General features: G+C 38.8%; 1 protein-coding gene across 9 annotated transcripts in view; it reads right to left on the bottom strand.

Annotated features, from left to right (window-relative positions):
* THADA (THADA armadillo repeat containing) overlaps positions 1-20,510 on the bottom strand; it is a 167,905-nt gene extending 147,395 nt beyond the window's left edge. For 8 of the 9 annotated variants that reach the window (XR_012628254.1, XR_012628255.1, XM_074863584.1 and 5 more), the window contains exons 1-21: positions 20,424-20,510; positions 18,890-18,985; positions 16,773-16,867; positions 16,220-16,350; positions 15,335-15,483; positions 15,146-15,178; positions 14,265-14,317; positions 13,114-13,300; positions 12,352-12,446; positions 11,828-12,048; positions 10,169-10,860; positions 9,349-9,500; positions 9,053-9,208; positions 7,789-7,911; positions 6,735-6,858; positions 5,158-5,306; positions 4,083-4,293; positions 2,550-2,685; positions 2,059-2,195; positions 1,483-1,641; positions 146-303 (exon numbers count right to left, since the gene is read on the bottom strand). Coding sequence is in view for 7 of the 9 variants with exons in the window: in XM_074863584.1 (XP_074719685.1) it covers positions 146-303; positions 1,483-1,641; positions 2,059-2,195; positions 2,550-2,685; positions 4,083-4,293; positions 5,158-5,306; positions 6,735-6,858; positions 7,789-7,911; positions 9,053-9,208; positions 9,349-9,500; positions 10,169-10,860; positions 11,828-12,048; positions 12,352-12,446; positions 13,114-13,300; positions 14,265-14,317; positions 15,146-15,178; positions 15,335-15,483; positions 16,220-16,350; positions 16,773-16,867; positions 18,890-18,965 (3,237 nt within the window). In the remaining 2 variants the exon portion in view is untranslated. Of the gene's footprint in view, positions 1-145; positions 304-1,482; positions 1,642-2,058; positions 2,196-2,549; positions 2,686-4,082; positions 4,294-5,157; positions 5,307-6,734; positions 6,859-7,788; positions 7,912-9,052; positions 9,209-9,348; positions 9,501-10,168; positions 10,861-11,827; positions 12,049-12,351; positions 12,447-13,113; positions 13,301-14,264; positions 14,318-15,145; positions 15,179-15,334; positions 15,484-16,219; positions 16,351-16,772; positions 16,868-18,889; positions 18,986-19,139; positions 19,991-20,423 lie in introns of those variants that run through there. The other variant, XM_074863585.1, reaches the window with a different exon arrangement.
* Positions 20,511-25,334: the final 4,824 nt, after the last annotated feature.

The following is a 25,334-nucleotide window of genomic DNA, read 5'->3' as shown; positions in this document are numbered from 1 at the left end:
AAACCATGACCAGAACATGACAATAAAAAACCAAAAAACCTTTCCCAAACAGCATGCGGATTTAAGAAAAAAGTTTTCTGAAGACTGTCTTCCTCCCACCACCACCCCAAAAGTGAAGGGTTTATAATAAAAATTACTTCCCTACCTGTTCTACAGTAATCAACCCATCTGAAGGTTCAGATGTAGCCTGTGAAGGCAAAAGTTTACACAGTGTCCCTAAGAGCAGAGATACTTCCTTCATGCTTCTCCAGCAACACACAAGAACCATCTGAGCTGTGACGTCACATGTTTGCCTTTCTTTACCTTAAAAATAAAAACCAATAAATGTAGTAGTGTAACTCATGGTTCTCAAACATAGACTTGCAATTTAAATTTAATTTATCCTGATCTTCTTACAAAACACAGTTAACTATGAAAAAATTTCTAAACTTGCTAAACAAAAAGATAATTCAGTTTTGCTGACCCTAATTGCTTCCACTCCTGAACACTCACTGTATTTTATTCCATGGCAGCAGTATACCATTTTACCAGGAAACTGCTATTTTAAAGAGTACAAGTCTTTTGGTCACAATTGGTATTCACCTGCACACTGAACTATACAAACACCTACAACTTTGGAGCCAGACTCTAACAAACTCCAATCATCAATCCATCACTCACTGTATGTTACTTGGTTTTCAACCCAGGTGCCCCCATAAGAAGAGGCCTTGCAAAGGCATCACATTTCTAACGCAACATCCCCATCTGGTGGCCACTGTGCCACTTCAACATAGTTACAGACTATTTTTCATGAAACAAAACTTATGGCCCAACCAAAAATACTTTAAACATAGGAAAAAACATGTGAGGAAAGAAAGTTCAAATATTTAAGACTTTAAAAGCTTGCATAAACTATTAAATTTAAAAATGTACAGAGATTCTATAAATTTATTCTGGCATACATTAAATACGCCAAAGTTTACAATTTCTTTATCAGTGTAAGGCTCAATTTCACAGCTGCTATTCATTAAAGTAGACAAATACTATCTAACATTTTACCACTGCAATCTTTCAAATGGAAGCTTCTGCTTATGTAATTTCATGCAACAAGTTTTACTGCGTGAACATATTTCCCTCTAGTCTTGTGTACACTGGAGAGGGAAATCACACTAACACCTTCCAACAAGAAACGTATTAAAAGTGCTGCTTGACAGAAAAGGTGTTAAAGATTACCTAGCCAAGTGCAGTTAAGGCAATAGAGTCTAGGCCAATATCAAAACAACTCATTTTCACTTGTGCTCTAAGAGAGATTAACCACAATCTTCCAGAAACACAGTGAATTAGTCTTTAAAACCGTGCTCATGAATAACTAGCTTCTGACAGATTTATTGAAGAACTGAAACACTGTACAGAGCAAGTAACTTCCAATTTTGATCACCCACGTAAAATGCCTGCTGTATAAAGAATATCTTGATTTAATTACTAATACACCATTGGATTTACCTCTCATTTCTGTACAAATATTTTCCACTGGCCTGTGGTCAGACAGCTTTTCAGGCTCTACTTTGCAGTGTTCTTTCAAAATTTTTGCTTGCATAAAATAATCATTCGTGTCCTGGGGTTGTATCTCATGAAGGATCATCTGCAGACGGCCCACACTTTCTACACATTGAAAAAGAGGAATATTTAAGATAGCTTTGTTTTCTACTTCCAGTTCTTTATACAAATATAATTCCTTTTGGATAATGTAAGTACAAAAGAAAGCTATTAGCACTGAAAAACAAATATAAAACTATGGTGATTACGAGCATTAAGGAAGAAAGAAAACTGGACTTTGCAGTCATCTGTTTTGAAACAGATGCAACAACACAATCTGGAAATGTTTCGGTGGTTTTTTTTGTGAAGAAGTCAAGACAACCTCAATTGGAAATTTAAAAGAGTGGGTTAAGATTATGCCATAAAATGAGAAATTGAAAGGGATGAGTGCTAGCTCTAGTTCTGAATTGCTGTAAGACAAACAGAACTTCAGGAGCTCCAGGTTTTAACAGAATTCTTTTGGGGTTTTGTTTGTTTGTTTACCTGAATCACTATCCATTGGAATAAGACCTTCTGGTGATGAGCTCTGCACCACTGGTGATACTACAGCAGAGAGTCTGTATGACATCAGAATGAGCCTGGCCACCATTTCCTTCCATTCAGTTACCAATGTCAAGTTACTTAAAAAAAAAAAACACCAAAAAACAACAAAATCACAAACAAAAACCAACACAACATGAATTAAAAATAATTTCATATTTAAAAGAAAGAACTGAAATTACAAATGCTTCCGCAACAGTATTTATGAAAACTATAAATAGGGTACAGTCTGAAAAGTCCTGAATTTAACACATACAAAGGAAGTATCCAACAGCTAGCTAAACAGTGCAGCAGCCAGTTAAGAGTTCTAAAAGCCACAGGTACTGGATTTCATTACGAATAACACTGTATGCTTTTATGTTCTCCTGAGAAGCTCTTCCACTGTGCTTAAATACAGAGTTACGACTTACTATTTAGCAGTATGTTTTACTTACTTAAAAGGTAATTGCTGCAAAACCCCAGTTATACAATGCACTCTCCCATACATTGGGAATGATGATGCTGCTTGAAGCAGAGACTTCTTAGCTTGAAATATTTCTTCTTCAACATTCACCAACAAAAGCTTGATAACTAAAATTTTTAGAGAAATATGTATTTGCATTATACATACATATACTGTATTTTCCAAGAAACAGATCTGCTTTAAAGAAATAGGAATAAAGGCTGTTTACACAACAATTCAATAGAAAATGCATAGCAATTTCCTTGTTTACACTTTTCACTCTTTTGTCATTTAAATAGTTATAGTTGATTTTCAGTTACCTAAACTCCAGCAATATTTGTTATAGTCAGTTTAGTCTGTCTACCAGAATCAAACAGCAGCTGTGAAAAGCACAGCCCAGATCTTATACTCGGGGACAATCCCACAGCTCGTGATGAAGTCAAAAGAAGGTACCTACCACATACTGAAAGTCAGACTTCACCCTCAGAGCCAGACTAATACAACAAACAGTTCAGCAGAATATTAACAATCAGAAGGTTACAGTTAAATATTTGAATCTTACATTAGCCACTAAAGCACCCACCCAATTTTCAAGAATACATGTGCCTATTTTATCTATATTTATACCATGCGGCATCTCAATGTTAGAATCAGAATTAATTACAGACTCAAATAACGAACTACGGATAACTAACAGGACAGACTCTATAACAGTGAGACATGAGGTTAGTAATGCATTTGCTTAATTTATGGCAATCACAACCAAGTCTCAAAGTCATGATTTCACTGCATATGAAGAAAGTATTAATAGGCATCTCTAGAGAAACCAATAATGGCACAAAAAGTATACAATAGTGAGTTTACTACAAATTATATCCAATGCTTTATTACAAATAATTAATTTAAAGATTTTAGTTTTATTGCAAATTACGAAAGGTGAAGGAAGTCTGTTTAACAAATTTGCCAAATCCGCCAGATCTAGAGCCTCTCAGCTTTCATCCAGAGGCATTAAACCAAAGAAAAATATTCCACATGGAAGCAAAGCCTAATTACTGCAGAAATATATGTTCAGGACTGCAAACCACTTGGATAAATGGTTTCAAGTGAACAGAGCTCCAAGGGGCAGCACTGCAAATATCAAGTACTGGAACACGACACAGATCAACTACAGCTGCCTTCGCTCTGGGTGAGCAAGCTCTTAGAGGAAGCAGAGGTTCTTTTCCTGCACTTTATGTGCACAGCTTCATCAGGCTAGCTACCAGGGCCTCAGTGTCACATTCTCTCTGATCAAAATAGTAACGAAAGCCATCTTCTACAAACATTCTTTTGCCTCAACATAAACAGGACTAGATTAAGGTCTTACTAAGGCACCTGGCTTCTTAGCAGCAAAACAAAATATACTTAAAATCCTATTAGAAATAAGCATCTCTTATTCATTATGCCTCCTACCAAAAGCCCTGAGGAAAAGCAGTAGCGTTTCAAATAAATATAAAAAACATGGGGGTTCATTTCCCCAAAAGCTTACCTGATAAAGTATTCTTCTCCACTGTACTCACTGATGTGTCTTCATCCGTCTGGGGGTTATGCTCAACCCGTTTACCTAAACAAATACGCTGTAGTCCTTCATGATGTACTAAAAAGTTCAATAAATATGAAGCAGTGACACAATCGTATGGCTTCGTACTTGTGCTAAGATCCATCGCTGCTTGGAATAGGAGATCTAGATTTTCAGAATCCTGAAAAAAAACCCAATATTGTTCATTTTACAGAGCTTCCATATTGATTTAATTAAGCTACTTAGCACCCTGGAATCTAAGAACCTGCTTTTCAGTAAGTTTCTGGTATGTGTTTCTTAGGAAACACTTATTTTGTACACTGATTACCTTACACTCAAAACATGCATGTATGTGTATTTAGCAGAGATACAATACATACACACTGAGGATGGGGACAGGCATTTATAAAGCAGTATTCAAATATGCTACACTTCACAGGAGGATGGTTGGGGTTTTGGGTTGTTTGGGTTTTTTTAAAATACTGTGTTTCATCTGCTAACAGACATCACAGAGAAGCATAGTTTAACAGGAAGCCGTATTTGTTCACCAGTACTTACGAATTTAAAAGTAACGTTTTATGAAGCGATAAACAGAAAAATAGTATCAAGTCAAAGGGCAGAAGCTGGGAAAAGTCAAAAAAGACAATCAGATAATGAAATCTGAGACCAATCAGAAAGGAAAAGAAACACAGAGCTGAATTTCTTAAAATGCAAGAGTAACCGAGTCAAAATGCCACAATCATTTACAAAGGGAAGTCACAGCTAAGCGAGGAACTTGCATTAACTATTTCTCTGATAGTTCATAGTCACACCCAATGTACTTCCGCAACTCCTTCATCCATTAGCAAAACAATCCTCCTTAGGTAAGGGCAGAAACTGTCTAAAAACATATCAAAGATGCTAGAGATGAGCACCACCGCAGGCAACGCAGACTGACTTCTGATTTTCAGGAATTATGCTTTGCACCTAACCCAAGTACCTGGTATAATACAGAACATTCATCTTTCACTAAATTACTCCTTTTAAATCATTTTTAATTACCTACCTGTAAATTAAGTGCAACATCACGTATTTTCATCAAAAGCCCAAATGCCAGAACTTTTACTTCCTCAAAAGTACTAGTAAAACACTGGATCAAAGTTCGGACACGAGTAGAATCAATCTCCTGATCCAGCTGAAAAACTTGGGCCTGGCCTGTTCAAAGAAATCAATGCCTTACATAGTTTCGCTGTAATTCTTTCCAGAATAACCACTGTATTCGCATTTTGCTTAGCTATACTAAAAGAAGCATTACAGTAAAATTTTAGCTAAAGCATTATTTTAATATTACTTACTTCTCTTAAAAGGTCTTAAATGTCATGTTTACTGTTGCAAAAAAAGGCTACCACATCCAAAAAATGACTCTCAGTAATACAGGAAGTCACTTACTGACAAAAACAGAATCCCATTTATTCACATTAAATTCAGCATTGAAAATAACCTCTATTTTAGCTTTGCTTAAAGATTCTTTTCCTAGAAGTAAGTAGTAGTAGAAAATAATTCCTCTCAGAAGAGGTTTAAAAGTGTGTTTTCAGGTTTAGTTTTGGCGGTTCTTTTTGTCATAGGCATAAGCCCCTGAAATGGAAGCCATGACAATTTTTTGCTTTTTATTTAGATTTACAGGAGTCATGACTTCTGGCAACTGATCTAAAGCCAGAAATTTTAAGATGTAAATAAGTGCACCATATTACAGCACAGAACAAAACAGCAGCTAAATCTCCTTTATAGAAGTAATGTCAGGCTTCTGAAATCCTAAAGTTGCTATTATAAATTACTTTCAAAACAACTTTCTATTAAAAAAAAAAAGCAGCAACAACATACCACAAACTCATAATAATAAAATTAATATGTTCATGATTTATCAGGGGTTTTGAGAAAAGATCTATCAAGATGGCATTTTTTCATCCCTCTCAAAATCAACTTTTATCTTACATGTCTCATTTCTTAAAAAAAATAAATAAATTACAATTTAAGACTAAAACATACTTTTACATTGGCCATATGATCCAGAGATTTAGCAAAACCATCAACACTCCAAGGCTCTAACTAATACTTCTTGAATTAGGGTTGTCATAACGCTGTGAAGAAAATTTAAAGTAACAGCAGCACAACATCATAAACTGTCCAATTAAATTGTTCCTTATTTAGTACAGTAATACTATGATGATATGCAAGCCTTTTCAGTCAAGAGTTTTTATAGTTTCAGTGTTTTAAATTACATATTATCAAGATGTTAGAACAGGAAAAGGGGGTAAAATTATCAAATATATTGAATTTTGTCCAAAAGTTTTCGTCATAGTAACAAAAAATAATTGAAAAACCTTGCTGAAAAACAGGCTAGGCAAGAAAATCCCAATTTATGGAATATATTCAACAGGCCATAAATATTTGCATTTACTTCAATATTCCATTTTCCAATAAAACTTACTATCCTTCCTTCAAGTAAAATGAAAGCGACACAGGAGATGCCATAGAATTAACGACTAAGAATACCATTTTACTTTGACATAAATTGACTAGCTGGCATAAAAGAATCTTTTTCAATACCTCCCATTCCTACAGCCTACAAATTAGACTTCTCACCTTTTGGAACAGAAAATATTTCTGCTATTGATCCTAAAATAGTTAGTGCAGAAAATCTGGTTGGATGTGATGAACCAGGAAATAGTACCTCAAAAAGTCTGTCACATACAGATGACAAGAAATCCTGAAAATCACAAGAAAAATTTTAAGTTTACTTGCTGCCCTACAAACAAAGTAACTGAATTCAGGACATTCTGCCTTTACACGTTACCCAAAAAATTATGACCTTCCAGTTAATTTTGGAAGCATGGGAGGCCTACCTTCATAGTACTGACAAATTCCTTGTTTCCTACAATACAGTGAAGGCTGGACAATTGTTTGCTTTTTTAAAGAAAAACAGTTTCCCTTCCCCACTCCCACAAAAAGATTGCCATTGTATCAAAACCTTGAAAATTAGTTGAACAAGAAAAGCAGAACTCAAGACAAGAAACAGCTTAACACAAAGAAACTGGTTATGTGAGCCTTCAAACAGGAATAAAGGATAAATACAAAGGAAGTCTTCATACGGAAGTCTTTGTGCTGAAGCTCTGTCATTCATTCTCTCACTGATCATTCTGGAAATCTAGAAAAGGCTGAATCGCAACAGATCTCTATTTCAAGCCCAAGTAGCACACATCACTTAAAACTTACTATTAAACTGCTAGCAGCTGACAGGACATTTAGCTGGAAATTTTAGTTTGGGCTGGGGGTACATCTCCAGTCACTCCCCACTTATTGTTGTTCCAGGTCACATCGTGAAGCTATCCCTCAGAAAATAATCTTTATTGCTTTTGGACAAAATCAACCTTTAAAGATACTCTCCAAATACTAATGGGCACTCAGTTCATGAGACAACAGAACATTTAGTCAAAATCAACTTGCATAAGAACATACAGAGCGGACAAGCTTCTCAGCACTGTTTTGTTTTACAGGTTTCTTCCTTCTGCACTGCACTGCACTATTTTGTAACACAGACACAGCCTAACTGAACAAGAAGTGTTCTCAAGAACAATGAACTATATTTCAGAAATGCTATCCCACCCCTTATATCTGTATCTCTAGCAGTCTAACTTACTTTATATTGTTGCAAAATCCCCAAAGGATGCCTTTCAGTTGAGTTTTCAAGTAACTCTTGCTTGGTTTTATTTTTCTCCAATTTATAAAGCACCTGGGAACTTTCTTGTATCCTACAAAATAACTTTTAAAACAAAAGCAAAACATAGGTAAGGCAAGAATCATTAACAGTTAAATAAGGGAAAGGGGGAGTTTTGGCTTATTTTGTAGATCATGCTTGTAATTTTTAAAAAGTTTGCATACAGTCTAACACAGAACAGATCCCTCTCCACTCCAAAACCAAATTTTTGCTCCCCATCTCTCGTGACCAACCTTTTTCCCCTCCCTCTGCACCTCCAACACCTTCTTCTATCTTCCTCCTTAAATTCATGCCTAGTCTTCTCCTCCCACCTCCCCATTTTCTGTGGAACATATGTTCCTCTCTAAAACAAGCTCAATTAACGCATATAATTTTTATAGTTTTAGAGTCCCTCACAGAGTTTGACTCAGCCCAGGAGTACTTCCCCCAGCTCTTTTATTACTCACTAGTATTATTTCCTTTCTTATGACACTCCCTCTAACACAATTTTTTCATCTCACATTCCTCAGTCTGTACCAGCTGGGAATGGAAAGAGACGGACTTCTCTTTTGTTTCCACCAAACCTATTCCCTCATTTTTCCCCCATCTCTAATTAATTATTTTCTCCTTCCACACTGTTTTCTTTTGCCATTAACATCTTCCAAAACGTTCTTTATACATACATACATAGCTTTTCTACCATGATCTACGTGTGACCTTGGCAACTTCCACAATGCTGACACGCTCAGTCCCTGCAGACTGTAGCACACCACATGTCACACTGTTCCTAATATTCCCCTACCTTGTCTTCCAAGTCAGGTTGCTGAGGCTGATCAAGTGACTGGGAATTTGCCTGAGGTCTGTTAAGTCTAATGTAAGCACACCATTAGTCCACAGCAACACAAGGTTCACTGTTCATGGCACATTGCTTTGCTATCGGTAAAGTATGCATACACTGACATGTTAAGTGACACTCACTACCATTCATGATCAAGTTACTGTGCCTATCAATTTTTTGTTTGAGCCATCCTTGCCTGCAATGACTTATCACCATGCAGTTGGGTAACACATACAACACAGTCCCGTTCTTAGACCTTCTACTTTTTCTGATGAGCGACTTCATAACATATGCAGTAGAATTTTTTTTTTAAATGCTATATAACTAACATAATATGCACATTAGACATTGCTTATACTTTGAAATTACCTTTCTCAGTAAAGAACCTATCTGTTGCCTTACTGAAGGAGACTGGCTGTTCAAGTTGTACATCATAAAAAACTGAATTAGCTGCATTTCTTCCATAGACACAATTTCCGTGCTACGATGGGTTTCACAAAGTAAACCTAAAGCATCAATGCAAACCTGAAAGATATTTAGATGTTAACCACAAAAGAGTTACAGGCACCTGTGATGATACCTTTTTTTTAAAACAATGCTGACACTGTTTAGGATCAAAGCAATTATTCTAATTTAAAGACACAAAAAAAACATTGCCCCTTTACCTGATTGTGCTGATGAACTAGACCCTGTTTTATACATTCAGTGGATACAAGACCACTGCTCATGATATTTGAAAGTTCCAGGTGTCCGTGAGCCCTGGCTGTTCTTAGGCATGCCATTAATGCTCCAAGAGCTCCTCTAGTACTGCGAGAGCCTAAAGAAAATGAAAACACATAATAATTATAGTCTGATTTACACAATGTACTAATTGCAATGCTTGTCAGAAACTCCTGATCCTTCCAACACATGACCCTTACCCTGCTTTTATTTTTTACCCCATAAACCCCCAGTGTCTGCCTTAGATTAAACTAGTTCTAAATTGCCTTGTTCCCAAAAAGCTTCATCTTGAACGTGTCATATGAAAAGAAGATCTTGTGAGGTCTCACAAGCCCTTATTTTAGAATTACACTAAATTATGTAAAAAACTACAAGAGAATCATAAATCTCGTATCCACATATTTGCAACAAAAAAACAATCTGTAAAGCCCTGTTACTGGACACGCCTGTGTAAGAAATAACAGCAGAACAGAAAAATAGTAGGAAAAAATACTGACATGTAACAAAGCTTGGCATGTAAAGAGAACAGTAAGGCACCCACAGTTAGAATACTAATTACAGTTAGAATACTAATTATTTTGCTCATAGCATGAAGACACACTTATGATTATTATGAATTCCACCTTGAAATACTAACAGCAATAATAACCATCTGGCATTTTTCTCCCAAATTAATTCTAATAATAATAGATCAGAAATCACATTTCTGACACTTTTTTTAAAAAAAAACAATCATAATGACAAATACAGTATTTACTGTCTTACCTTGATTAGCATCTGCAGAAGCCTGAAGAATTCTAATCATGTAGCTCAGACTGTCAGGGCTACACTTAAGCAATTTTGGTAAATAGTAATCTATTATGTAAGTAGTTTGGTCATGGTTCCCTTCACAGAGTATTACCAGAAGAGGAGAAACCCAGATGTCATGCCACTGGTCAATCCAGGTGCTGTCTTTAAAACTCAAAGTAAAATGGGTTTTGTGATTTGTAAACATGGTTTCCAAAAGATCACTAGCATAGGGTGCAAGAGACTGGTCATTCATCACGTCCAGAATTTGTACTGGAATTGTTCTGTCCAACTGCAGTATATTTTCAGTGCCCACACACTCCACAAGACAGCCAAGAGAAGCATATTTCCCTTTTACATGCCATTCCAAGCTCAGTAAATGCTTTATCAGTCTGGCAAAGAATGGGTCTGATTTTTCATTGAATCCAGTAATGGTGGTTCGGTGTATCTGAAGAAGATTCTTGAATATCAATTTGGTTTGGTGTCTAACAGCATCCAGAGGGTGTTCCCAGTGTGTATAAATGTATTCCAGCAGCTTCCCAATTACATCCGAGTTCCCATTAAGTTTGATTTTTAGATTTGGGGAGGCTGAAACGAGGGCAGCCAGTGCTGAATTAGTCCAAATAGCAAGGATTCTAGACAAAGATGTTGCCATACTGGATTCTTTTAACCTTTTAAAAAGAACCAACCAAAAAAAGTTCATTATTTGCATTTGTCAGTTTTTTCAAAACATAATTTTTTTATTTCAGAATAATTATTCTTCACGTTAGTTTAGCTCACACTAAAACAGGTAAGGAGACACTAACCATTCACTGAAGAAAAGGAACTAACACAAAAAGGAGGTGATGAATTGGACGTTGCAAAGTGTATGCTTAGTTACCTGACATGCTGTTAAGTGGTCACAGCTAAAACCCCTAAATATGGGGAAAAGAAACCTGACAAGCCACTACACTTGCTATTTAAAAAAAACCAAATAAATTAATATCCACATGCCAATATTTGAACAGCATTATGTTATTGCATGTTTCTTGAAAATATAAGGAAAACTTTTCATTGCTATATAAAACCATAAAAACTGAGTACCATATGTGCAAAAACAAAAATCACAAAACTGACCTCCAAGGCAGAAACAGAGGCTGAACTGAATACGTGTTTTAATCTCCTATCCAATATGCTGGTAGTCCATTAGATGCAAGCAGTCAAATTAAAACTCATCTTACTTTAAGTACTTCACTCACTGGCACAACTTGTCTTGTTCTGTACTTTTAAAAGCATAGGAGATGATGTCCTGAAACTAAAGTTTATCTGTCTACCTAACTACTGATTCTGCCACACCTGACCATCAGGTAGTTGGTAAACTAATTCCATTTATGTTGGAAAAACAAGACTTCATTTTAGCATGCAAGAGAAAATTGTAACTATCCATGCAATATCAAGACATTTTATTTTTCAAACTTACAGGGTTATCCTGAATATATTAAAAAGATGATACGACCTGTGGCAGAAACTATTATCATCACACTGAAAACATCAAAGAGATATTCCACTGGGACTGTATGAGGGGTATGAAAATACAAGTAAAAAGATCAACCCGCTCCTCCTAAACATGACACAATACAAATCTAAACACAGGCTTACTCTGAACTCAAAGACAACAAGACTGATGCAATATCTAATAATAGTTGCTCTCCATTTTCACCCATGCTGCCATTCTTCCATTCCAGCATCGCCAGTGCTCCATGGCAAAGAAAGAGAAGGACTGAGTCAGAGAGTTCTTCTGTACACAAAGTCCCACAGTTATTCACAAACCACACTGGCACGCCTGCGTGTTTCACTGACCCAAGAAGCAAGTCACTGATCTGTAATAGCAAAATAACACTCGTTACAGTATCTCAGTACAGGAGAACAGCTACTTTGTACGTAACTGAGAATCTTAGAAGATCTGAAGAGATTTCTTGTACGTGGTTTTTCTCAAATTCAGAACCCTAGCCTTATTATTTCATACAGCAAGAAGAAAATAAAGGATTTACGCTCCAGCAAAAGACTGATACAGAGGTTGGCAAGTCCTGCCATCCATATCAGCAAAGCCTCCAAACAACACTGGTAGCACTGATTAACGACACTGTGACATTCCACAGTCTTTAGCAAAGAAATACACTTACCAAGGAAGGTAATTCTTCAACTGGCTCATACATAGCTTTAGTAAACAGAATAACAGCCAGTCCCGAGGTAGTCTGAACAGTTTGCAGAAGAGTTGCTACGTGGCAGAGAAAGATATTTTACATTAGAGTGCAGCAAACATTGTGTGCTAGAACTATGTATCAAAATTATAAAGATGGTATTGAATTTTTGTAGACTACTTGTAGTTGTATAATCACAAATCTGCAGTGTCCACCTGGATAGCGATTATTAACGGATTTATACTCTAGTGTAATAGGAAGCTATCAATACCTTTTAACAGATAGAAAATATAGAACTGCTCAGTAACACAAGGACAACTGTGGCTGAGCCTACTGATTTATATTAAATTCTACTGTACAAAAACATCCATATAAGAAGTAAACACTATCAGTTATAGTGCACTAATAAATAGTTCTGACAGTATAATTTATACAGACATATAAATTTTTGGTAGGGATAGACACTTCGGTGAGTCTCAAGTATTTCTGTTAGTTTCTAAATTATTAGTAATAACATCTACCTTGCTTTTTGTAGTAGGACAAGTTAGACTGTACAGTCCAAAATTACAATCTACAAATCATAGCTCGCCAAAAGACTTACTACTGCTCCCACTCCCATTAATCTCAGCAGCTGAATTTCCATTCAAGCTAAACTAAGTTTTTATACATACAGATTGTGTTTACTATAAAGACAACAAGACTGACTTAATAAAAATACTTGGTTTTCAATTTTACTAAACTTACCATCTGTTAGGAAGTTTGTGGAGCTTTTCAGTAAACTACACATACTTTGCCAAACAAAAGACTTGTGGTGTTTCCAAAGACTTCCCTGGATATTTTCTTGTAATTTCTGTACAAACATCATTGAAACTTTAATGGCTATCAGTAAATCGTGCATCAACTGAGTCTGAACAATACGATTTCCATTATTCTTTCTGGGGGAAAAAAAAAAAAAAGACAGACATTCACACAAAAAGGAAATGAAAGCCGTTCTTCACCATCCCCAGAAAACTACACCCTGACAACTTCAGATAGAATTAATGGTAAAAACTAATTTATTATCTGAGTTGACCAGAAACATACCTATAAGAAAACAAGAAGCAGACTCAAGGGCAGTGTTTTAAAATGAAGTTAACAAACATAATGACAAATTCTACTACAGTTTCTGCAGGTTCCTGTGACAAGCCTTCACTTATTTGATTCTGTCTGAGCAGACCGGAACTTTTCCAGTAACTTTCCAAAAAGACCAGCAGAACACAGTGCTGCTCCTTTCTCATTTTTCAAGCAGCTCCTTCACATGCAAAGCATATAGCCAGGATTCAACTTTCTTCTAACACGAATACAGACAACATGTAAACTTCTAACATACAAAACACTCCATTAAGCACCCTTCTCCTCTGGGTACATGATGAGAGACCACAGGGAAGAGGTTTCACTTTATGCAGTACTGGAAAATGTCAAGATACTAAATGATGACTGCTGTGACAGACTAAACAGAATATCAATACTGAATTAAACACTCATGGAAAGTGGAAGAGTATTACTCTACCTGAATTTTAATAAGTGTATCTAATAATTACAGTGTTCAGTCACAATTCAGATAGCAAAACCACAACTGAAAGGCGTCCCTTAAAAGTAGTAGCTCTAACACAGTATCAGAGCCTTAAACGTTATTGCCTTTAGTTTTCTTCCTTTCGTCTCTTATTTTATATCATCATATTACCACAAAAGAAACTCATCAGCAGCTTTTTTTTTTAATTTAAAATATCTATCATTGTAAAATGGCATTCCCATCTTTCATCAATGTACGGCTATCAAAGTGATATTCCAAACCATACCAGATTATCTTTCAAGAGTGAAATGAACAGATAAAATACAGCTTATATTGAATTCACTTGCCTGTTTTCTTCCTGTATGTCAAGTAGCGACTTCTGCAGAAACTGAAGAACTAGTGAAAATAATTATGGTATAAATTTATTTAAAAGAAAAATAGAACAGAAAAATTCCAGCAAAACAATCACACATACACACCATTCCCAGACACAATGAACAGTTACCCACATAGTGGTGTTTCTTCCACTCCATGAATAAATTAAACTGACATTTCAGTGCAGACCCAAAGAAGCAATGCTTAAGCAAAATCTCAAGCTAGTTTGCGACAACCTGGTACAAGTGTTTCCAACCCTCTTGGCCTAATCCCGTGAGGTACTCAGAGTTCTGGTTCCTCAATGAAAAGCTGAAATTACCAAGAGCTAAAGACAGAGCAGCAACAAAAGGTCCACAGGAAGCTGTAAACATTACCTGCATGAGGGCACAGTATTTCAAGTTATCCCATGTTACCAGCATATCAGACTTCTGCCAAATTACTGCCAAACAAAATTGCCTACCACAGCAGGCCTGGGCTTGCTATAGTCAAGATCGGCTGTTAACAGCTAGTGTTACCACATCCAACTCAATATGAGTCACGGGACAGAAAACACCTCACATCAAGTAGCCATCAACTTCCCCAGCCCTTTAAGAATCACTCACTGGTACCTTTTCAAATTTGTATCTAGGGCTGCTCAATAAAGCAAGTCTGACCCCTGGAAATTAAAGGTACAAATCAAGGGAAAGTCTTTGACAAAAAAGTCCCATGTGAGGGTATTAGTTATCAAAAATTAACCGGGAGGAAATCAGATCTGATAGATCTTTATGCCTACCTCATGTTACTTTTTCACACACAACCCTCCCCCAATAATCTGCAGTGAAACTTATTTTACTATAAACATAACTTTACCTTCTTCAAACAGGTTCTTAATACTTGCTCTACCTAGAGGAAAGAAAATACATTTTAACTACTGAATACTAGCCAATAGTATCTATTTTACACAGGTAAGTGTGAACATTACTATTAGTTGCCACACCAAGATGCAAACCAATGTCGAGCAAGTTAAAACAGAAAACAATATATTCAATGCTATTGTACCTAAGCTGAAGTCCTCCATACAGGAAGCAAGGTTGTCCAGTACTTTTCTGTACAAATACACGTCTGTGGTTTTCAGTTCTTCCCCGAGGCAACATACAAAGCTTTGTACAGCTAACGTCATAAACTGCTCAGGAAGGCCATTTAATGAACTGCAACAATAAGAAACAGCACGATCAGTTAGCTCACACCGAGATGTTAAATATCCACTTGACTAAAGCTAAAACTCCAATAATAGATAGATGTTGCTTCCTGCATTAAACCATACTTTGTTTTAAAATAAACATGCATGTTACAATTTTGCAGATAGAAAACCTGTCAAAGGGTATAAAGCTCTGGCATGCAACCAAATACAGGATGGAGGCCCTGCATCTCTCAGCGGGACAACAAATGTTTTTGGACACAGAAATGAAGACAGCTATGCACTGAATCTTAAAAATGTTAAGGCTGTAATAAATTCACTAAAGAAACACAGTAGTAATTTTGCAACAGAAAAATTTAATCACAATAAAAATAGGCACAAGAAACCACAGTTTAGTTATGATTCCTTTGAACAGCCTTCTCTTGACATTGTCAAAGTTGAGACTTTTTATTTTAAATTTCTACACTAATAACAGTTTTAAAATTCAAAATGCTAATTACACACTATGTTGTCTTTCCAGCAATGAAACAGATCAAAATAATACTCTGAAGTTATTTATCCAATGATACAGTGTATTATTTATAATTAAGATTTTTACTAACAAAGAAAGAAAATACATATTCACATTAGTACCACAAATTTTCAATAATTAAACTACAGCAGTTTGAAGTGCATGGCAAATTACTGACATCTAGGTAAGGAGAGCATTTTAAAAAAATATTAAGGCTTACTATTCAATTTTTTACCTTGCTAATACTTTTTTCAAGGGATTCTTCGTACCCAGTGAAAAATATGTCTCTCCCAAAATATCCAAACAAGCTTTAACCATGGGATCACATGCAGAGTTTTGATCCATCTTCTTCACCAATGGCATAATCTATAATCAACAGAACACATGATCAACAAAAACTCTGGATATACTCTCATCATTAACAGAGGCAGAATTCCCTCTCTTCCAAGTATATGGTGCAAAACTGTCCTCTCTTTACCATATCCTATTGAGTTTCAGGTGTTGAATAATGTTCCAAGAACACCTCTAATACCAGAAATACATACATACAAAATAGGAAGCTTGGTATCACTTACCTTCTGTCATTTTCAGTAACTGTAGCCCTTGGTAATTTAAGTACTAGAACTACATTTGTATCTAATGTGTGCAGCAGTAACAACTGCTTTTTATCTGTCTCCGGGAACGTATAAAACATTGTAAAGTTTACTTTAAAATTGTATTTTCCATTAACAGTGCACAGGACACACTGTCAGTTACCAAAACCCACACTAACAACAGTGAAGTCTTACTTGTTTAATACACTGGATCTGCTGGATGCCATTGCTCAGCTGTGCGCAGCGCAAAAGCAGAGATGCCAGGTTTTGCTCTTCAGCCTTTGAAAACCCTACATTTGGAAGAGTGTCTTTTTAGAAAAGAATTAGAATAAGCAGTATAAACAATACATAATTTATAATAAGAAAACACTTCTTAATACTTAGGTCTTTTTCCTGTTCTGGTCAACCTACTGGTGCCACAATCCTTTAAGTCACCTTACAACACCTTAACACCAATTTTTTTTCCAACAAATGAAAAAAAATACAAGTTTCAATAACATAATAGTAGGCTTCATCTTCAGAATAAAGACCAGTTTCACAAAATCACAGCATGGTTGAAGTGGGAAGGGACCTCTGGAGGTCATCTGGTCAAACCCCACTGCTCAAGCAGGGTCTCCTGCGCAGCACCGTGGCCAGATGGCTTCTGAACACCTCTCCAAACTCCCTGGAAAACCTGTGCCACTGCTCAGTCACCCTCACATTAAAACTGTTTCTTGATGTTCAGAGAGAAACTCTCGTGTTTCAGTTTGTGCCTATGCCTCCTGTCCCATCACTGTTCAACATGGGAAAAAGCCTGGCTCTGTCTTCTTTACACCCTCCCTTCAGATATATTTTACACATTGATAAGATCCTCCTGAGCCTTCTCTTCACCAGGCTGAAGTGTCCCAGCTCCCCTCAGCCCTTCCTCACAGGAGGGATGCTCCAGGCCTTTCAGCATCTTAGTGTCCCTTCGCTGGACTCTCTCTAGTATGTCCATATCTCTCTTGTACTGGGGAGCCTGGAACTGGATGCAGCACTCCAGGTGTGGCCTCACCAGTGCTAACTAGAAGGCAAGGAGCAACTCACAGTAACTTTAGCATACAAATCTTGTATTACTGGTTTTTGGGTTTGTTTTTTTTTTTAAAGTAAAGATCACTGGAAGTTTGTTTCATCAAACAAACAAAAAATCCACTGAATAGAAGAGCATTTGAACAGTATTGTTACCGGAAAAGCCAGCAGAAGAACTCTCTAAGACTCGTTTTGGAGTGTTAGAAAGCAGGCATTCGTTACTACAGCGCTGGGCGCACACACGAATACCTTTGCAAAGGTGAGCGTGCCCCAGATCTATAAGCAGCAGCAAACATGCAGTGAGATTATGCACATTCATAACTTTCCTGAGAAATGAGTGACATATGCATTAGATTTCCTGGAACTAATTACAGTATCTACATCCTAATTACGCATGTGCTTTCTTGCTGGGTGGTGGTCTCGAAGGGTCCGTGGTGGTCATTGGTAGTCTTTCTCACCGTGTCTGCTGGTTAACCTCAGTGCTCACACATGCTCACAAAGGTCTGTTTAGGAGGTGTTGTGCAGCTGTGCTGTACCTTGAGCTGGTTTTGTTTTAATTTGTCCTGTCCTTGTTCCTGTTATCTTCAAGAATAGGCCCTGACTGTCTTATTTATTACTGTCTTATCTTCAAACCCCTTTCTTGTTCATGAAAGCACCAACCTTCAGCTGTGTCTGCACATATCAGAAGCTACATTGACACTGACCTAATTTATTCTCAGTAAAAAAATATTTAGCAAGATGAAAAACCATGGCAAAAAAAAAAAATTAGCAAGACGTTTTGGCTTACAGTATCTTTAAATCAGGTTAACTACAAAAAATACAAAGACTGGGAAAATACACTCAAGATGACCTCCAGAGATCCCTTCCAACCTCAACCATTCTGTGGTTCTTTGAAATTCAGTGTTATCTCACATATTAAAGCTTGTACTTTGGGTATCACTGAATTACAGGCCTCCAAGTGGGATCACAAGTAGGACTTTCTACCACCTTCACACCAATGACAAAACAAAGAGTTTTGAAATCAAAGACACACTGCTCTAAAGAATTCTTTTAACTCTGCCAAGGTCAGAAGTCATTGTCATTACAAAATAAAAGCAAATCACAGAAGAGCAAACATACCTAAAACCCACAAAACAAAACCACCAGAAATAAAACAAGAAAAAAACCCAACAAAACAAACAGATCAATTTCAGTAGCTACTCAAACACATCCTACTAACAGAGAAAGAAATGACACATTAGTTCAGAAAAAACCACCACACTTACTCTGAAGTTTTTCAAGCTGCTGATGATCAAGAAAGAATGCATCTACCTGAATTTCTTTCTTCTTCTTTAAAACCATTTTGACTGATTAAGAGATTCCTGCTCAAAGAAAAAACAACAGGTCACATTGTTTTAAAAGCATAATTACAAACACTTCCTATGATAATGGTCTCTCCACTGTCCTGGAATGTTGATTGCATTATCTATGCAAATTTTTTTCAAGATATTATCTCTCTAATTTTATCAACTTCACCTATTTCAAGCATTTTGTCCAAAATTCATCCAGACTTCATGGCACAAAATGGAAGTCACAGAAAAAAGGATTTGCTGGGTGAATGACAAACTGTCTCACTTGTTACGTAGTCTGTGGTGTGTCCAGGATCACAGTTTGAAAATATGCAGAAGCATGAAAATAACACCACAAAACTTCTGTTGCTCTGTTTCACTGTTCAAAACTCATTCAACTTTTATTAATCTAAAGTTGGAACTATGCAGCAAAGCACCTTTGTTTCTTTAAAACGTATCAACCAGTTCTGCGTTTGCTATAAGGGCTGTTACAAATAGCAAGTTATTTTTCTTCTTCAAGGCAATGGCAATTTAACATGCACTGCGGTTACACTGACTTCTGAGCTTGTTCTGTTATCACAGAGCAGCCGAGGTGGGAAGGGACCTCCGGAGGTCACCTGGGTCCAAGCTCCTGCTCAAGCAGGGCCACCTGAAGCCCATTACACAGGGCCACACGTCCAGGTGGCTTTTGAATGTTTCCAAGGATGGAGACTCCGCAGCCTCTCTGGGCAACCTGTGCCAGCGCTCGGGCACCCTCACACCACCTCTGGTGCTTCCTCACGTTCAGAGGGACCCCCTGTGCTTCCGTCTGTGCCACGGCCCCCCTGTCCCGGCGCTGGGCACCACCGAAGAGACTCTGGCTCCGTCTTCTTCGGACCCTCCCCCCTCATATTTATACACGCCGCTAAGATCCCCTGATCTATCCCCTAGTCCCCGCGGACAGGGAGCACCATTACTCCTTTTATTTTCTTCTGAAAACAGGCGGCCTCGGCCTTTTTCCCCAGGCAGCGGCCACCACACGACAGATTCACCAGCGGGCCGGTGCCCGGGGGGAAGGACTAACCAACACGACAGCCCCCCCCAAGCTTCGAGCGGCCCCGGGACACAGGAGCCGGTCCGGCGGCGCCTCAGGGGAAGGGGCGGCCGGGCCCCGCTGCCGTGCCAGGGCCTCGCGCCCCCGCCACCGACCGAGGCGGCCCATGGAACCTCGCGCGCCACCGCAGCGCCCAGCGCGCTGCCGGACCCCCGGGCCGGGCCGCACCCGCCGCCGGCTCAGGCTCAGCCCCCGGGGCCTCCCCTCGGCCCGGGCGGCAGCGCGGGCCCGGTGCGCGGCGGGGCCTGGGGAGCGGCGGGCAGCGGCAGGGCTGCGGCCGGCCGCGGGGCCACCGCCATGGAGGCCGCGGCGCGGCGGAGGGCGACAGCAGAGGGGGAGAGACGGAGAGGAAGGGAAATGCCGGGAAACGCCCCTTACCCGAGGGAGACTCGCCCGCGGGCGCCGCTTCCCTTCCCGGTGGCCGCCGCCCCGCCCGCGAACTCGCCGCCCGCAGGGGGCCGCGGCCGCCAATCAGGGCGCGGGGGCCGCCCCGGGGCGCTCCCCGCCCCCGGCCCGGCCCCTGCAGCGGGCCCGGCGCCGCCTCCCGCCGGGACCGACCGACCCACCCGGTGCCGCCGGGGAGCCCCAGCAGGTACCGCCCGGCGAGGCTCCGGCAGCGCAACGGCAGGCGGCGCTGTCCGCCATTCCGCTACGGCTGCCGCGGCCGGGCACCCTCCTGAGCGGCGGCGGCCGCAGCGAGTAGCCGGGTTTCTTCGGAAAACACGTGTCTCGAAAGACAAACCACCGCGAGGGTCGCTAGCCCTTGTAAGGCACGGCTGCCTTTCCCTGTTTTAAACCGTGCTCTTAACTTTGGGAAAAACTGGTGGTAACTTTGATGTATCTCATGGTGGCAGTAGCTTGTGCTTCGCTCTGAGTAGTTACACTCTCTCCTCAGTTCCTGGCTTTCCTCAGTAGTTTTAAGTAGATACTGTGTCTGTCGGAGGTTCATTTGTCCTGTGCCTGGCGGCTGGCAGCCGTCCCGCCAGGTCCAACCACATTTCACAGCCAGAGGAAGCAAACCCCGGTAAAGCATCCAACACAAATCGAGCTCCTTTACTCGTTAATCCTTTCCTCTTTCCTTCCCTTTTTTCCAAGGAGCAGAAAGAGGCTCGAATAAACACTTTGCAAAAATCCGACGAACTTCATTTGAAAAGCGCCTCCATTTGTTTGTTTCTTCTTAACCATCTCTCGACCCATTACAACAGTCCTTAATTTGTCAGCACTTTCACATTTTCTTTAACTGTAAAATGATGAACCCAGTTATTTTTTACACATATAAGCATTTAATTTTTAGCCAGAGCAGATTTTTTTTAAAAAAGTTTTCAACATCTATGCCATGTGCCTTTCAGAGTCCTTCCAGGTCCCATATGAATATAATGTAAGTAACAAGTACGTAATGTGGCAGCAATAAACTATCAGATGGGGATGGTCTTTCCCAAATCCATGAGTTGTACATAGCCAAAAGGGAAATCTTGCACTCATGGTTACTGCAAAAGTGGTTATTGTAAAATGCCAGCTCAACATAGCAGTCATGCTTCCATGAAGATTTAAGAACAGCAACATTTTGGTAAGGAAAAGGGGGAAAATATAACAAAACCCATTCCTTGCCACTTGACTTTCACTCAGCAGTGATTTTCTAGCCATCTAAAGCAGCTAGAGTCCACAAGGGTCTGTTCAGAACTTCCAACAAACTTCTAGATCCCCCTTTAACACTAAAATTTCACAGTACCTTTCGACTTCTGGCACAGTAATGGCCAAGGAACTGAGAAAAGGTTTAGCCATACCCAAACACATGGAAAATATTTGGAGTTTTTCTCTGTCAGTTGGTTGGTTTTCCCTCTGTTTTTTGTTCAACCATTTCTAGGAAACCGACATCGTTATTTGGCCCTATACATCGCAGTGACCTAACTAAAATGCTGGACTGTCTCCAGCTTGAAGAGAGATTGAATGCTCATATGTGATTTAACCCTCCAGCCAAATCAGACAACACATCCTTATTTAGTGTAAGCAAAGTCTCCAACAAGCTCAGTCTCCAGTTCCCTGAGCAGAATTCAGTGCCTACACGTTACATTCAGCATGATCCTCTTCCCTACACGTTCCCCAGTTTCAGGGAACCCTTTCCAGGGTTCCAGCTCTATGTATTCCAGCTCATTTTCTGAAACACTAGGGATAACTTTCCAGCAAACTTTCTGCTTTCCAAAGGAGCTTTACTCTCCCCAAGGTTTTCCAGTTAGAGAAAGCATCAATGCTAGGGAGCTGTCAGGTAACACCTGAGGAATCCACACTTCACAGTGCAATGTAAAACATAAAGGCATCGCAAGAAATGAAACAATAGCATGCAAGACTTCAGTTGTTCTGCTGTCCAAGAGCACCAAGTTTCCAGTACTCAAAATAACTTATTTAGAACTAGCTCACCCACCACCTCTGAGCAGCTCACCAGGCACAGGTTATTAGGCTTAACTACCTAAGTCACTCTTTTCATAATTTCTGTTCTGCTGGTAAGGAGTAACAGACCCTTGAATTAGTGGTGTTGTGGCTCCGCTGTGCTCTGCTCTGTGCCAGAGATCTTGCAGAGACCAGAAAAGCAATTGCAGTGTTAGAAATTGATAGGGAGAGAATAAAAAACAAACTAGGAAGCATCACTATGTTGCTGTATAAATACACCTATGCCTTGAACACTATGTGCAGTGTTCATCCCTACACAAAAAGAACATAGCAGGATTGCCAGAGGTGTGAGGCAGGGTAGGAAGGATGGCCAAAGGTAGAGAAGGGCTTCTCTGTGAAACCATTAAAGAGAGTAAGTAACTTCACTCTCAAAGAGAAACTTCTAACAGAAGTTAGAAATTTCTAAAATAATTTTTCACTGTCTCTATAAAAATTAAGGGGCATCAAATGAAAAAAGCAGATGCCACATCCAAAACTAAATGAGTTATTGAAACCATGGAGCTCATCATCAGATTTTGGATCTTGAAAATTACATTTGTTCAAAAGCAGCTGGACTAACTCATGGAAGAAAAAAAACCACAACACAGCAAAAGTTTCAAAACACAAAACTTTTGGCTCACAAAGTCCCTGAACCACAAAGCAACCGGAGACTGGGAGAGTATTCTGGGGTAATGACATTTAACTTCCCTGGGCACTGGCTGAGGACGACAGTCAAGCGACTGGATACCAGGCTAGATGGTCCCCTGCTCTGACAGGGTACAGCCGTTTTTACTGTGATGTCTCAGCATGTTTCTGCAATTCAGTTTTTTTCTAAGCACTGGATTTGTGTTCACAGACTTTACAGTTTTGATAAATCAACATCCACCAGTGAAAATCCCTGTCAAAGGAGATCTTCTAACCCACAGTGTTGGAAACTTTAATGTTTAAGCCGTAAATTCTAGTCTTCTTGAGCTATGCCTATATCCAGTAAGTATTTTATTTTTTAAGTTTCTTTCAGGGGGAGATGATGAGCTTATCGTTTGAAAACTCTCAGAAATCGATTATTTAGAGCAATATAAAATTCTACCACTCCGTGGCGCCAAACAATTAAAAAGAAGTTGTGCTTTCAAAGGGAAGTCATGGACCTTCTCATAAACCGTATTTTTCTTATGTAGAAAAAGCCTACTGAAGTAACCACAGATTCTTCCATTCAAAGGTACCAAAGCACAAATACTAGAGACTATTTAGATAAGGTGTCATTTTTCTATCACTGCAAGACAATCCATAGCCTTGAAAGAGAAACATTTAAAGACGTCATGGCAACAACATGAATTGACCAGGAATGATCTTGCTCCCTTTCTCTCATCCACTTAAATAAAACCTTTAAAGCTGTTTTGTGTCAAGAAAGATCAAGATACTTTTTACTAATCTGAACAGCACCTGAAGATGATCTATTTATTTATCTCACAGTTTTGTAATTGCAACTAGTATAAACAATATTATGGGAACTTCTTCTTTATTGCAAGTATCAAATATATACATCACCCTTTCAAAGAATCCGCACAGAAATGAACTTACAGAAGATATTGTATAATCGAAGATTTTTGAACCTCAAGATGTTTTCTGGAATATATTTTCCAATTGTAGACACACATACCAGTCTGAAATACCTAAACTTAACTGGTTTCAATGTTTATCTATGTGAAAGGACCAGAAAAAGCTGTTTGTCATGATGGGGATAAGGTTCTGATCCAGCATACTCAGAAGAGTCTCATAAACTCAAAATTTTATATTCTAGGTGCAGGTTTGATAACCACTTGATCATCTCTGAAGTGGAGCTAGTGGCATTTTTTGGATTAGGTTCCACACTCTAGCTGTTTTGCAATACAGTGTTCATAATACTTCAAAACAAATGAGGTTATTGTTTAGTAAGACAACCAGAAACTTAGAACTTACTTTTTGCATTAAAGTCCATTACAGACAGTAAAACCACACAATGGGCACATCTTTAACCCATGTCTAGAGGCTAATATTTAGAGTCCACATTACAGAGGCAAATATTTCATGGTGTTTTGATTTTGGTTTACTTCTGTAGTGAGCCAGCTAACAGATGATCATTCCAAGGTGCAAATACCTGGTCTTGCAGATTGCTTCTACAACATACTATGTACCCTTTTTTTTTTTTTTTTAATTTTCTGCACATATTTGCAAGACTCCACCTCAGATTTATTACTGCTTGTATATAACTTCCATCAGTGACAACAGCAAGGAAAGACAACTCTCCTCCATGCTTATGTGTACAATAATCTTCTGTGTCTTTGTCTGGAAGATGTATGGCTTTCTCCCTTTCATTCTAATTACAAAACAAAGTTGTATTTTGTTCTATGTGTTCCAGTTTTTTCTACTGGTAATTTTATTCCCTTCAGTAACTGAACACAGATTCTAGCCACCTCTACATACTTTACAGATAAGGGCAGTTGAGAGAAAATCCTGACTACCCCTATTCCTTCTTCCATAATATTTTTTCATACCTCTTTATGTATCAGTATCAAGAGCTGAGTGACTGCAGAGCATTTTTATTATCTGAGGCCAAAGAAAATGTCAATCCACAAAACACTCATTTAGTGAACAGGCTCTCCCTCTTGTGGCCTAAGCATGACATTCACGTAGCCTTCGCTTTTCCTTAGCTCAGTGCACTCTTGAACTCAAATGCTCTCTGTAATCTTGGGTGTATCTAGAGAGAACATGTGACTGTTCAAGGAAACGACATGGCCAAAGTTTTCATTAAACACTAATGCTAAATAATTTTGTATAGCGTTTGTTAGGAACCGAATGATGATTTTTGTTCTTTTGGCCAAATCTTTT

The sequence above is a fragment of the Strix uralensis genome, chromosome 3, assembly GCF_047716275.1.
Source record: "Strix uralensis isolate ZFMK-TIS-50842 chromosome 3, bStrUra1, whole genome shotgun sequence".
In the NCBI taxonomy this organism is placed as follows: Eukaryota; Metazoa; Chordata; class Aves; order Strigiformes; family Strigidae; genus Strix; species Strix uralensis.
The sequence above is the reverse complement of the archived record's forward strand: the minus strand, read 5'-3'. Positions and strand labels throughout refer to the sequence as shown.